The 15,086-nt window shown below is 40.9% G+C and overlaps 1 protein-coding gene across 2 annotated transcripts in view; it reads left to right on the forward strand.

Moving 5' to 3' along the window:
• The window catches only part of CDYL (chromodomain Y like), a 286,386-nt gene extending 274,157 nt beyond the window's left edge, over positions 1-12,229 (forward strand). For both annotated transcript variants that reach the window (XM_085607193.1, XM_085607192.1), the window contains one exon: positions 10,664-12,229. In XM_085607193.1, the coding sequence (XP_085463319.1) occupies positions 10,664-10,822 (159 nt within the window). In that variant the 3' untranslated portion in view covers positions 10,823-12,229. The remainder of the gene's footprint in view (positions 1-10,663) is intronic.
• The last annotated feature ends 2,857 nt before the right edge of the window (positions 12,230-15,086 follow it).

Below are 15,086 nucleotides of genomic sequence, written 5' to 3' on the forward strand. Positions count from 1 at the left end.
ATATTTTCTTACGTTTGATCCATGCAGAAGATAAAAATATAGCAGCACTAATAAAAATCATTTCATTCGTACCAGATATCATAATTATCAATGCATGTTCATATTGCCTAATACCTGAAAGAAGACCCATTGGCTTAATCCATCTCATAGGAGGAATTAAATAAGCCTTGCAGAAGAAGAAGAACAGGTGGAAAGTTTCAGTCTCCAGGTAACATGATGTACAAAATGTGCTGACACAGTAATTCACTCCACACAAATGCAAAATCTGTTGATAGGTAAGGTTCCATGTCTAAATCTAATGTACAACTGTCTGGCTTAAAGGCAAGTAATCTTATCCTGGAAAGGCTAGAATGACTGAACCACTTTAAAGTCTAGCAACTGACTGCCCTATTTACATTTGTAAATATTCATAAGGTCTATATGCAGCTGGAACGGCTGCTTCATCATATGTGTAAAATGTTTTTGAATTGACATCAACAGCAGGAGGGTCAACCTAGGAATAAAAAAAAACTCACATCTGTATGCTTTGTGTGCCTCAACCATGAAGGTAGCCTTTCCAACAGTATTGGGGAGCCCATAACTAGTTAAGTGTGCAATTACTGCATGTCTGAAATTAAGAGGAATAAGTACTGCTTGCACGATATTCAATTTTTGGAATTCAAAGCAAGGAAACTACTATAGAAGGTGAAATATTTAAAATAATCAAGCTTGATTAACCTACAGGCATAAGCAAGTGCTCCCTATTAAGCTGAAGGAGGATAAAAACCCTTATTATCACAAACCTCTCTGTGTTGAGGTAATAAAGGTGCCTTGGTCAAGAGAACCATGAAATGGGTACCATACCAAGAACGTTGTTGATGCAATGTTATATGGTTCCTACAAATTTAGTGGGACTGTGTATTTAGAACAACACAACTTCATAATATAGAGACTAAGTCACCTTATATAATCAGTAAATGTTGGTCTATTTGGCTAGCTCACAGTACCACATCCAAACTCGTAAATCTCCACAGTTATAGATGTCTGTAACCTAGAAAATGACTCTGATTCCCAAGGAAACTGTGGAAACAAATCTACCCTTTCACTGTCGCTCACAATCGGCTATCGTCCTTCTCGGCATGAAGGTGAGAGGCTGTGGGACTGCATACTCTAGCAGCGTTCTGTGATGACTCTGCAGAAGTGCACCTCTCACCGACTTTCGCACAGATGCGGTTTATATAATAAAACATAAGCTAATCAAACAGTCAAAGGTGCAGGATATCATTTTATTTTGACTGAGGCAGAAGAGTTTGCGAGCACAGAATATAAAACAATGCCTCATGTTCTCAAATATCTGAAAGAGACAATTAGTTATGGATTCCTTACCATAGAATCACCCCCAGGCGTCAGACTGGATCTGGAGAAAGTTTTTCGTAACAGTACACCTGCGCGTCGGTAGGTGCCGTCGGTCGACTCCGCGTTAGTCATTGGCGTTGTGATCGCCGGAATGATGTTGTGGTATCTACTTGTACGCCGTACTTGCACGCTGACATCTGTTGTTTCTTTTTCACGCCATCCAGCGCAGATCCAGAGAGCGCGGTACCTCTAGTCACTTTTTGAATACTCTCTTTCGACTTTTGCCGACTTCTTTTTGAGTCCTGCGACTCCTGGTGCACTTAGGGATGTCCCGTCCTCGAACCGGCTTCTAGGCCTGCGACTCCTGTCGCAAATTAGTGTCAGTTACGGTCGAAAAAAAGTCAAAAAGTGACGAGGTACCGCTCTCTCCGGATCTGCACTGGCTGGCGCAGAAAAAGAAAGATCTGACATCCGTGCCCAAGGGGGGCGTCAAAGTAGATACAGCAACGTAATTCCGGCAATCACAACGCCAACCACGAACGCGGAGTCGACTGACGCCACCTACCGACGTGCAGGGGTACTGCTACAAAAGAATTTCTCCGGATGCAGTCTGACACCTGGAGGTAATTCTAAGGTAAGGAATCCATAACTAATATATGTCTTTTACAGACGTATAGTTACCGATGGTAAGTAAATTGTTCTTTGCGACCCTGGGTCTAAGTGTGCATACTACCAGGGGTAAATGGCTATCTGAAAAAATTGTGCATAAGGCCATTCTCGCAAAATAGATAAACATGAACAGAGCACTATTAGGAATTGAGTTTAAGTTAACACGAGAACTAAAATGGAAGCTAAATGCTATCCGCATAACCAGAAAAGCATGCCCTCAAAATCAGAAGGAGAGGGACAAATGCGTTTTACAAGAAAGTTTAGAATCGAGTCAAACTTAACATATCATTTTTCTCCATATTCTTTGTGCTTGGCCAATAAAGCTCTCTGTGACCAGACACATGATTATCCCTGTTCCGATGCTTCCAGCTGGCCAATTGCATAAGACTGGTCTTCCTGAATCACATTTCCCTCTCTAAAATGGAAACAAGCAGCAAGAGGCCTGCTTTACGTAGAACCTGAGCACATGATGTTCAGAAGAGCTTTTAAAACCAGACTGCTTGTCACTGAATAAGGCCTTAAATTCCCTGTGATCAATTGTCCACATTGTGATTTGGTCCAAGAGCTTCAGTGACCTCCAGTCTCTCTCCTTATTTACTTTAACTTCTTGCACCTGCTTTTAGTTTTTGGGAAACTCACTCATAGTATCATGGCATACACATATCTGATAAATGAAAGGGTAAATACATTTAACTGACACACCCTGTTCATACTCTACATTTAAACCTTGCATGAATCACACATGTCTAACGATCAAATATCTTTTATTTTTTTTATTTTATTTTTTTTTTGTCCTCATTTTGCCCTTGGAAAGTCGCATAGAAGCTCTAGGAGAGAAGAGAAAGGTAAAATACACTGTCGCAGGTAAACTGGTAGTGCTATCACAGGCAAGGCCAGCACTCAGTGTTATTCAAACAACTCTCCAGAGGATGCACCGCGAGATATGATCCATACAGGGGCAATGTTGCTGCTATTGAATACCCATGATCGGTTTATGAAAACCGTACTCTGAGTATATCCATATCTAGGAGGGAGAGCAGACCAAGCAGCGTTAATCATCGGACGATGGGGAAAAAAAAAAAAACCCCAACACACACCTAGGACCAATACAGAAGGTGCCAAAAATGTCGTTTTTCGGGGTTACCGGGTCTTACTAAGTCCATTTTTGACGTTCGCAGTACTGATGAACGCCAGTCTATCAAGGTGGGTGGCAGTGGATCCTTCCATTTCCTGCAGATCTCTCTTCTTGCAAGTAGGATCAGATCTCTCTTCTTGCAAGTAGGATACAATAAAACAAGAGTTTTTTTAACAGGACCTTGAATTTCCAATGATGTTCCAAAAATTACAAGCAAGATGTTGATTGCAATTGGATGCCCCACTGATGTTGTCAACAGAGAGCTGATAGCGTCCCAATAAGGTAACACCAATGGGCAGTCAAAAAACATATGTAAATCAGAAGCTTCTAACAATCCGCACTTAGGGCATGCCACAGTGGATTCAGTAGAAAATTTGGATAACCTTTGTGGGGAATAATAAGCCCTGTGTAGCGTAAAAAGGTGATTCCTACGCAACCACGATGGCTTCACTGTATCCCATAAGATTTTAAAGGAGGAATACCAAATGTTCTCAAGATCTATCCCGGGGAAAGAGGAAATCCACAACGTCTCAGGTAAGACGAACTCCCCATCAACCTCATCTAGTAACAAGTTATACCAGAACGAAATCTCTTTAGGTGCGGGAGGTCTGTCCATCATCAGGGTCACTATACTACTCTCACCACCTATTTGAAATCTACCCTTGGCAGAGCTCTGAGTACGGGCCCAACTTGCCATCTGTAAATATTTGAATTTAGAGAGACCCGACCCCACTCTAGCCAATAGGTGATCCCAAGATAGCAAAACTCCATCAAAAAAGAGATCTCCCCAAATTTCCAGACCAGCCTCTCTCAAAGGTGTTGCCAGACTATCAAGAAGCCATGCCGGGGAACCGGGAGAGTTCCATAATGGTGACCTACTTGAAAAGTAGCCCACCTTTATTGCACCTCTTAGTTTGACCCATGTTTTTATAAAACCCAACAAAATCTTCAACTTAATCTTTTTTAAAAACTTAGGATCCCCAAATTTAAACAGAAAACCCTGCTGGTCTACACCCCCTCTTCTCAATAATGCAGCAAACATGCTTCCTATACCCACGTTAATCGGCATCTTAAGCAGCATCCTAGCATGGGAAAGTTGGAAAGCCCAAGCATATAGTTGTAAATCGGGTGCTGCTAGTCCCCCCTTTTCTCTACGGCGCCTAATCTTTTTCCATGCTATCCGAGGTATACGCTCGTTCCAAATAAAAGAACTAATAAGACCTTGCAACTTTTGTAGAATAGAAGGTTCAAAATACAACGGGATATTATTAAACAGAAAAGAAATCTTGGGCAAAATAAACATTTTCACCAAATTAGCTCTACCCAAGATGGAAAGGGAGAGCAGAGACCACGACCTCATAAGCCTTCTACAATCTCTCATGACTATATCTAGGTTCAGCGGTACGATTTTATCTATGTCCCTAACGATAGTAAGTCCGAGATACCGCATGGAACAATTTGGCTGGGCCCCTGCCACTGGCTCAGCCTCATTCCATGTCATCATCTCTGTTTTAGATGCATTAATCTGGTATCCTGACATCCCACCATAGTCATTAGCCTGTGCAATGACCGCAGGTAGTGCTGTACACAGATCGGAGGAAAAGATGAGAATGTCATCTGCATACAGGGCTACCTTCCTCTCCCATCCCCTATAGATAAAAGGCTTGATATCCACATCATCCCTCAGTCGTTGGGCAAAGGGCTCGATGTATAGATCAAATAGGAGAGGGGAGAGTGGGCAGCCCTGTCTGGTACCCCGGGTCTGACAACTCCCCATTGACCAACAAGGAAGCTGTAGGGTTCCGATACAGCAAACTGACCGCTCCACGGAAAGCCTCCCCAATGTTAAACTTCACCAAGACCCCCGACAGGAATGTCCAATTCACCCTGTCGAAGGCCTTGGTGGCATCCAACGTGATGACAGCTAAAGGCAAGGAATCCGCAGTTGCCATGTCGATAGCACCCATCAGATCATAAGTCAGCTCAAAGAGCTGGCGACCCTTCACAAAACCTCGCTGATCCTGATGTAAAATACAAGGTGCCACCACCCCCAGTCTTTTGGCCTGGACAGATGTAAAAAGCTTATAATCTGAGTTTAGGATGGAAATTGGTCTATATGACCCACAACTATCAGCCTGTTTACCAGGCTTTAATAACAACGTAATAGAGGCATCATTCCAAGATGAGGGAGGGTGCACTCCCTCCAAGAAAATCTGATTAAACAACTCGGTTAAGAAGGGAACTATTGCTGGTAAAACCTGATAAACCTCCGAAGGGAGGCCATCCGGACCTGATGCCTTACCCTTCTTACTACCTAAGATAGCTCCAGTTACCTCTTCTTTTGTGATAGGTCTATCCAAGAGATTTTTCTGAACAGAAGAAAGAGAAGGAAGAGATACTCCATTCAGCCAGTCCTCGACTTGTTGTGCATCAATGCTCTTATCCTCGTGATATATGTTCTCAAAATAATCACGAAAGGCATTTCTGATATCCTTATCCGCTGAATGGACCGTACCTTCTACCGAAATTTGATCTATATTATTTCTAATACGATCTGTTTTCGCTTTCCAAGCCAAAAGCTTTCCTGCACTTTCTCCATATTCAAAATGGGCCATCTTACCGGCCTCTCATCTCTGAAGAACTCGTAAATTCAAGATGGAGCTCAGTTCCCCCTTTAATGCAGATAATTTATTTTGCCAGTCTTCCAATATCTCTGGTGGAGCGGCAGAATGTAGCAGAATATTCTCCTGCACCTTAGCCATATCAGCTTCCAACGAGGTGACCGTGTCTCTATAAATTTTTCTTTTATACGAGACCTTGTTAGTAAATAGCCCCCGCAAAAAAGCCTTGAACGCGTCCCATACAAAACCGGAGGAAGCTGAGCCAGTATTGTTATCAAAAAAATACTGTGATTCGGTTCTTAAAAAAGAGATATCGTCTGGAGCATTGAGGAATGAGCGGTCGAATGACCAAGTTCTAACTGTGGTCTCTGACAACCCAGCAAATTCAAGGCATAGAGCAGCATGGTCAGAGAGATGAAAGGGAAGATAATAAACCTTTTGTACCAGTTTAACTAGTTCCTGACTGACCAATGCTAAGTCTATCCTTGACTGATGTTGATATTTATAATTACGAAATGAGACGCCCTGTCTTAGACCAGACTTAAGTCTCCATATATCCACATATCCGAACTCCTTCATTTTATCAAGTAAAAAAGACCTAGTTTTAGATGGAGATATAGGTCTGTTAGATGAAGATTTATCAATAAGAGGGTCCAAGACCACATTAAAATCTCCAGCCAGGATAATCGGTTCTGGATAAAGAAGCAGATGGGAGAACACAGTACCTAGAACTGATGGGTCATCCTGGTTAGGCCCATAGTAACCTACTATGGTAACTCGGACCCCAGCTATAATTACCGAAACAATGAGCCACCTCCCACTAGAGTCAGTAAGTTTGTCAACTAGCCTTGCTTTTAATGATTTTTTAAAAAGAATTACAACACCTCTAGTATTAGAGTTTTGTGTGGTAGATACGCAGAAATCAACCCATCTATTTTTCTTAACTAAAGAAAGAATCTCTTTTTCTGTAAGATGAGTTTCTTGTAATATAAGTATTTGAGCATCGAAATCTCGAAGATACTGCATAATATTCCATTTTCTTGGACTGGAGCGCAAGCCATTAATGTTCCATGAAAGAACTCTAAACTTATCCATAACAGCAAATTCCACTCCCCAGCCAGGTGTTCACCTCATGGTCACAAAAAGAAAAACCTCTACCTCTACTAACAGTACTACCTTTCCCCTGCAAAACTATGATTCTCCATACCAGTGAAAGATAACACTGGGCAAAAAAAGAGGACTTTTTAAAAATTTTAACTTGCACCAACCCCTCGTGCCCCCCCAAACCTCCCCCCACCCCATGGAAAACCCTTGCCTTATCTATCTGGATAAACCAGTAGATAGCACTCTTACTGAGCTCCTGTCCTATCCTGACCTATCTTTGCTGATATATTTACGCCCTCAAGGTGTGAAGAAAAAAAAGAAGAAGAGTAGAAAAAATAGGAAAAGCCAATATATTATAAATCCTGCAGTGTACAAAAGAAATTCCTTTTTTTTTTTTTTTTTTTTATAGCCTTCCCTATAGCAATGAATGGACCCAATGGAGGAAAACATGGCGGCAGCTAGGTGAGCTGTCGCAACACTCTAGCCGAGCTCCTGTCCATGCGGATAAGCGGATAAACGTTGGCAGCAGGATAAACGCGAGGACGCGTGTTTGTATCGCGGGTCTATAAAATGACACCGCTCCTTCGTTAATACCTCGGTGTCTTATGCGCGCGAGGAGAAGCGTCTTTTTGGCTTTTGGCTCTGGGTCCGACGCCGTCATTGTTGCCGCCGGAGCTGTTGATCTGCGGGCTGATCCCCGCGGAGTTACTGCCACTGCATATGCTCCTCCCTCCGGTCTCAGGTCGGATGCTGCGGGGGAGAGGCCAGGACTGCCAGGACTGCTGGTTGACTGCCGAGTCCCGGGGCAGGCCATTCTCGGCTTGCAGCTGTGGGGTCTTGCTGCACTGGAGCTGCGCCGAGGAAGGAGGGCCCGTAGCCTTCTCCAGGGACCTCGCAGGGAAGAATTTCACACGGATATCGCCTCTGAGCTTGGTAGGAGGGAAGGGGGGGGTGTGGAGGAGAGAGAGTGGGCTAAACGCGCAAGAGATGTGTCGAGGTATGTGGAATCTCGGGGGGAGATAGAGTTGGTGCAAGGGGGTTCGGGCAGGTCTAGGAGCCCATAGGAACCAGTGGGATTTGTGCCTGCTTGTTTAGAAGCCCCTGACATTAGCTCTGTTTTCAGGTTGCTGCCTCCCCCGCAGGACGTCGTTAAAGCTAGTATTTCCCCTGTAAACTTGGAGCAGGGGGTAAGGAGAGCGGGGGAAGGTGCTTTAAATATAAGGTTAAAACTGTTGGTGTGACCGTTGAATCGATCGAGGGAGGTCTGATGCAATTGAATTCAGAGGTGTCTTTGAACTTGAACCAGACAACTCAAAGGACTCAAGGGGCCCTCTTTATAACAAGAGTCTCCTCATATCTCTCAGGTGAGGTTAAGACGAAATGTGTTTTTTCTAATAAAACAGTAAAAAACCCTAAGATCGTTAAAAATATCAAGGTAGCTAAAAATACAGCTAAGAATACTCCTAAAAGTACAGAATCTAGGATAACGCCGTCCTTGCGGTCCTACTTTAAGGCTACTCCACAAGTCCTGCGTCTTCCTGATCAGCAACTACTTGAAAATACTTCTTCCATGATGGCGTTGCAGAACAATCTTGAATTTTCAGTATTGACTACAGACCCGATTATTCTTTCAGGGCCTGCTAAAATAAGCGCCTCACTGTTCCCGGTTGGAAAGACAGATACGAATTTAGAGGAGGATGTCGAGGCTGGGGGTAATACTGGTACTCTTTTAGTCCTCCCTACTCAAAGTTCCACACCCCCTGCTGTGAGTCTCAGTGCTTTGGGACAACCGTCAGCCTTCTCGTCCAATATCTCGTCCAGTGTCTTGCTCCAAAGTACTAATGATGGGTCAAATTCGATGGGTTTACCGAGTGTCATACCGTCGACTACCTTACTACAAAACTAAATAGATCTTCCATGCTCCACAGAGCCTTTGACCTCCTTGTCATCCTCAAAGCATTCGGCTATGGAGCTTTTACCAACGATGAATATTCCTGAGTCTTCGTTATTAGGGTCATCACATAGTATCGATTTACCACAGGAAGATGGTCGAGGGGGTACAGCTTCTGCTTCTGCTTCAGATACGTACTCAGCTGGCGGGGTTGATCCATCTTTAGCTTCATACCTCCAGACGATGTTTTCATCTTTATCAGCAGACATTAAAAAAGGCTTCGAGGCCTCGGCAACTATCCAATCTGAAATTCGAATTTTTGCGAGTCTCTAGATAGTAAACTAGTCAGCCTCGCTACAAGAACGGAAAGATTGGAGGATAATATGACAGTCATGTCTTTGCATTTGGATGACGCCAAATTAGATATTGGTAAGCTTAAAAAGGAGGATCTGATGTTGGCTGAGAGGATGGAGTCTTTAGAGAATAATGCACGCCGTAATAACCTCCGTATTCTCAACATTCCGGAAGGTAGTGAGGGGTCAGATATTAAGCAATATATCACTCAACTGCTAAAAGAATCCCTGAGATTAGATCAGTCGCTTGAGGATCTATCTCTTGACATCCAGCGTATCCATAGAGACCCCTTCAGGAGGAACCCTCAAAGGGAAAAACCAAGGAAAATACTGGTGAACTTCCGTACTTACACTCTGAAGGAATCTATCCTGAGTTTGGCCCTAAAGCTGAAGTCATTGAGTGGGAAGGGGTTCAACTTTCAGGTTAGATCAGACCTATCAAGGGCCACTCTGGATAAGCAGTGGGAGTTCGGGAGGAGGCTGGAGGCATTCAGGAGCCTTGGCGCAGTTGCCCAACTAGTATTCCCAGCCGCCCTGAAGGTCATGCATAATAACACTATGCACAATATTCGATCTGTGCAGGCGGCTGATGAACTCCTAATTTCTCTGGGGAAGAGTAGAGATAAGAATAAAGATAAGGGGGCCTCAAGTTAAGAGCAGAGCAGAGTATGGTTTTTGTAAAAATGGGTCCATTCATTGCTATAGGGAAGGCTAAAAAAAAAAAAAAAAAAACGATCAAATATCTTATCAAAATTATTTTGTTTCTTTGTTAATGCGTGTAGTTTGTAATTGGAGGAGTGGGCTAGGTAAATCAACATTGAAATTGCAGAGCAGGTTGTTTAGGTGATTGTAATAAGAGAGAGAGGGGGAAAAGAAAACTAGGAAGCAGGAAACAAAGGTTGATTTTAAAAGTGGTTAGAGCTTTTCCAGCTTGCTATAGTGGTATTTATCTTTAAGAGTTGCCGTGGTTAAACAGTGTTTTTGAAAAATGTATAGCCATGTGTTTCATATTAAATATAACTGTTTTTGTGAATGAAATAACGTTTTTATTTTTGACGAGTTGTATCCTACTATTCATTGTATTTTATAATATTTCTGAATCTTTTTAATCAGAGTGCGCTTGCTTGCATCCAAGATTTGGATACAACTGTATCCAGGTGTGACAGTTAAGTCATTTGAACTCATTACACCACACGATTGTAGAAAATGTTACATGACCTAATCCATTCTTACCACATAAGCATTAGTATGTTATTGTATAATGAAAATAAAGCACCAAAGGCATTTTTGTATATTTCTATTTGAACTTCTGCTCATTTTAAAGTGTTACTGCAGCTTTCATTGTTTGTGTGTGTGTGTGTGTGTGTGTGTGTGTGTGTGTGTGTGTGTGTGTGTGTGTGTGTGTGTGTGTGTGTGTGTGTGTGTGTGTGTGTGTGTGTAGATATGTTTGTTTTCAAGAGTTTCTTAGGCTGCAAATTGTAGTATTTTTCATCTTCAAAATTACCATTATAATGAATACTTTCACAGAATACTAAAATAATGTTGTTTCATCTAGGTACTTGAAGAAACCAAAGCTCTAGTCCGTAATGTCATGAAAGATGAATTGGAGCAAGCCAATGACAGGGAGTGTGAAGTTTTAAAGAAAGTGTGGGGCTCTTCACAAGGAATGGACTCTATGTTGAAGTACTTACAAAGGAAGATTGATGAATTTTGATGGACTATGCAAATGTTCTTACGTGGAATGCCACTGGAATTTTATTAATTGGGCACATAGGACGGAGTGCCCAACTATATTTCAAATTCAAGAAGCAAGTTTAAAAACAACCCTAAAAGCTTGGAACTGTATTTGGAAAAACAACTTTCCGTTCTGTTCAGTACTGTAATAGAAGACAATTGCAGAGCTTCTTCCAGCCCAGTGCACACAAAACTTATATGAAATGGATTGCTCTAGCATTCTCATTGAGGAACTAGCTCATGACTCTATGGAGTACTGTAATGCAAAAAGAGGAGGATAATGAAGAGAGGATCAATTGTTTTGACTTTGGACTCTGTGACAAGAAGGTCTGGAATAATGTTTATTTTTTCACATGGAGTCTAAGATTTAGATGGGTATCTGCCAACTCTTACTTTTAATGCTCAACCATACAGTAAAAAACTGACGTTATGCCTTTAAATTGTGGGCAAAGGTTGAAATACCTCAAGCAATTACGCATTCTGGAAAAGTCTGCAGTAAATGCAAAATAAACCCTAATATTATATATTCTTTTGATATACATATCTGCAAAAAATGTATATGTGTGCTCAGGATTTCGAATAATAAAATGCTTCTCCCGTTTTTAAGAACGTCATATTCTTACCCAGTAAGCATGAAGAAACCACTGTCTCTAGGATGAAAGCTTGTTTTTTTGCAGTATTAGTGAATCACTGAATATCTTATCTATGAATATCTATAAGTTATGCATTAGTTTTACATTTTGTATCAACAGTTACACAATTTTTTAACTATAGTGCTTCAGTTGCTGGGTGAGAATGCTTCTTTATAAAACATAGTTTTTCTATTTTCAGGTTCAATCAATGTATTACACCAAAAATATCTTTTTATGTGCCTGTGTATACTTTTTAGGTTCATTAGAATATATTTTATTTAATAAGTTAAATTTTGCCACACTTATACAGATTTCATCCCAAAAATTATCTTATATTACATGTTAATTGTTCTTTTTTTCTCTGCATTTTATAAGGCTGTGCTATGTAAAAATTATGGTGTAGCAGTGTGCCCTTTGTACATATCCTTAGTTTGCATTCCCTTCCAGAGTTGTTTTCTGATTGATAACAGATATCCACTGTTACTGGAAGACTGCTTTCAATATGACGAATGTATGAAGAATTACAAAAAAACATTATTTTTGTACAGTTTTTAAGTTTATATCAGGATCTGACTTCCCTTCTTAGGGGAGCCCTGTACAGTTTGTAAAACTGCCTAAAGTTGGCATTGGTACAGTATTTTTGCATCTGTGGGACCTACTTTTATGTTGAGTAGTATGAACTGTACAATTTGTAAAGTTTTATAGAAAATGCAGCTGTGAAAACTGTTTAAAATAAACTAATATTTCATAACATGTTTTTTATGATTGTAACACAGATGTGTACTGTTGCATAAGGGATTTCCTTAGTAAATTCACATTAGGATGTACCCATTTAGTCCGCTAGTTCCCTCTAGTCAGCGGAAGCCATTTAGTAACTGGCTTTGCTCCCAGCCTCAGCAATATTTAATAGGGCCTCATTCTTAATCTTGAGCCAGAATATAATGTAACCTTTATTGTAACAAATATTGAATTTGTGACGGAGGTCAGCTGCTAATGCCAATAAAACTTTCATGTTAGAAATGTTTAAAATGACAATGAAAGTCATACTTACTGCAATCTTGTAGTATGCTTTTTCTACCCAAACCAGATATAATTTGTATTGTAGGAGGACAATCTCTAGAAAGAAGATTGGCTCTACCCTCAAGTTGTCTGGCATGTCATTAATTTGTTAGATCTTTAATGTTGCAGACCGTGTGATACCAATTTAAAATCACCATTGTGTGAAACATATAAAAGCCATCATGGTTTAAAAACACTCAAATTTTTTTCATAACATAACACAATTTAGACTAGGTAGAAAACATCAGCGACAACAATATCAGTCTTTCTACAATACTAGTCCATTCAAATCCATGTACTGAGTTCCTGATTTTGCATAAAATCCTCATTCGATGCATCCAGCTGTTAATCAGATTTAGTACAAAAAAATATGGCGATGCATTTCGGTGGTATGGATCGAATTTTGCCACCTTCTTGACTTAATGTCTCCCATAATCATACATAAAAACAGATATCTGTATAAAAACATATTAAACCTACAGTTGTTTCATCCCGTCCACTGGGGTCCTGTACACTACAGGTTATTCAACTTTTGATAATTTTTTTACCGCTTGCACATTTCCACGCCTCTAACCATCTATGGCACTCAAAGTTAAATATCGATAAACAACATCTTACCGCATGTACAGATCACATCCATACTCCACTTGCAGCTAGCATTAACCTTCTCCATGTAACCAATATCATACATCACTCCTGTTTGGTGTTCTAACCCACCCTCTGTCTTTGAAACTCACTTATATAATGAGTAATTACCCCTGGTCTGTACTATTACTTGTCGAGCAGATCCCAAGGTTAATGATCCTATGTTTAGCCCATTTTTTTCAAGGTAGAGCTACAGGAGGAGAAACAAGAATATATATGTATTCCAGTTGATATTGTTCCATAACTATTTAGTTTTACTACTCGCTCCATATATATAAGCTGAGGGCTCACATACCTTTGGTTTGAAGTCGAAACTAAGACTGTATCATTTTGAGTCTAGATTCCTGTATAAAATAGGTTTTTAAAATGTTTCCTCAATTTCCACCATAGGCTGCTCGTTAAAGCTCCTCTTCTTAACGGTCTTGGGGCTACTTTAAAGGCATCTTAGCCCTGAAAGGGTTTATTAATATTAGATATATGTATATATATTCAACTTGTCTTATATGCGTATCATGTCCTCTCAAATGTTTAAGGGGGACCCTCCAAACGAGCCACTCACATAGGGTCCAATTATGCCTCAAAACATCATAGTAGTAGCCTAGTGCACTCCATGGTGCGGAGACTACACAACTGGAAGGGAGACAACACTTTTTTTACGAATAAATGTTTCCCCAATACCCGCCCCCCCATTTATATATTTCAAACCTAATATTGTACCACTGCCTGTGTCTACCTATTTCCTGTAGCAACGCACTACAACTTCCGGGGAGAATAAACTTGCATTTGAAGGCATATGCTCACAAATGCCCTATTTAAATTGACTCCCCCTAGGGGCAGCGTATCACGTGCGGGCGTCCACGCTTAAACGGAAATCAGTCTGTCCCATTGCTTTGTCTCCTCCCATTTTTAAACTATTCTTGAGGTGCAGATTAATCATATGAGGTGTTCAGGCATCATCAGGATGAGTGCTGCCATCTTTGAACATTTTTGTACTCTATTGTCATTAAAGACACCCATATATGCTAAAGCACAGGGAAACCTTGTACCCTATGGGGCAAGATATTATATGAGGTAATCTGCCTTCATTGCAGTGTTTTCTCCATCTTATTGTTCCCACACTAGGGAGGTTACAAATTTCCCTTGCATAGAATAACATCTATCTCTGCCTCCCTCTTAGGACCCCCTCAGGTTTCAACCCGAAGTGTAGCCAGTTATTAAACAAAGCCTTCTAACAATACAGCCCTCCCATTTATCATTCACTGTAACTGAGGGATACTCTATTTAATACATTTTTCCCAATCCTCTCTCGTATTAAGGCCCTTACTGTATTTAGTCTGGATATAAACCATTGCTCTTTCAATTTTCTTTTTTTTTCTGTACTTCCGTCTCTTCTATTTCATGCAATTTCTTCCAAGATAAGCCAGAGGACGTCTATGAAACTTTTTTTTTTTCCAAAAGGTTCCGCACGGGGAGCATTTACTTTCGATGTCTTGATGACTGACTTGTGTTCCTGGAGGCATAGTCTTATTTCTGTACCTGTCTCCCCTACATAGCCGAGCCCACATGGGCAGAGTAAGAGATAAACAACATTGTTGCTGCAGCAGTTTGTAAGTGTTCTGGCTGCAGTCTTAATACCATCGTGCTCCATCATTTTGCTCTCCATGCACTGATTGCACACACTGCAGCCCCCACATTTGTGGTTGCCAAAAGCTAGTCCTATTCAAAGTAGCTAGTTGATTGTCTCACCTCTCTATATGTTTGGACCAGGGTGTTACGCAGATTTTAGTTTCACCAAAAAACAGTGTGTTTTCCAACTTTACCTCTTCATTGTCATTGAGTATTTTCCAGTTTTTATTAATAAAAGTTTTTATGCGGTTACTAAATACGGAGAACTGGCTGGCAAAGACA

This window comes from Triturus cristatus, chromosome 5_2 (assembly GCF_964204655.1).
Source record: "Triturus cristatus chromosome 5_2, aTriCri1.1, whole genome shotgun sequence".
NCBI lineage: Eukaryota > Metazoa > Chordata > Amphibia > Caudata > Salamandridae > Triturus > Triturus cristatus.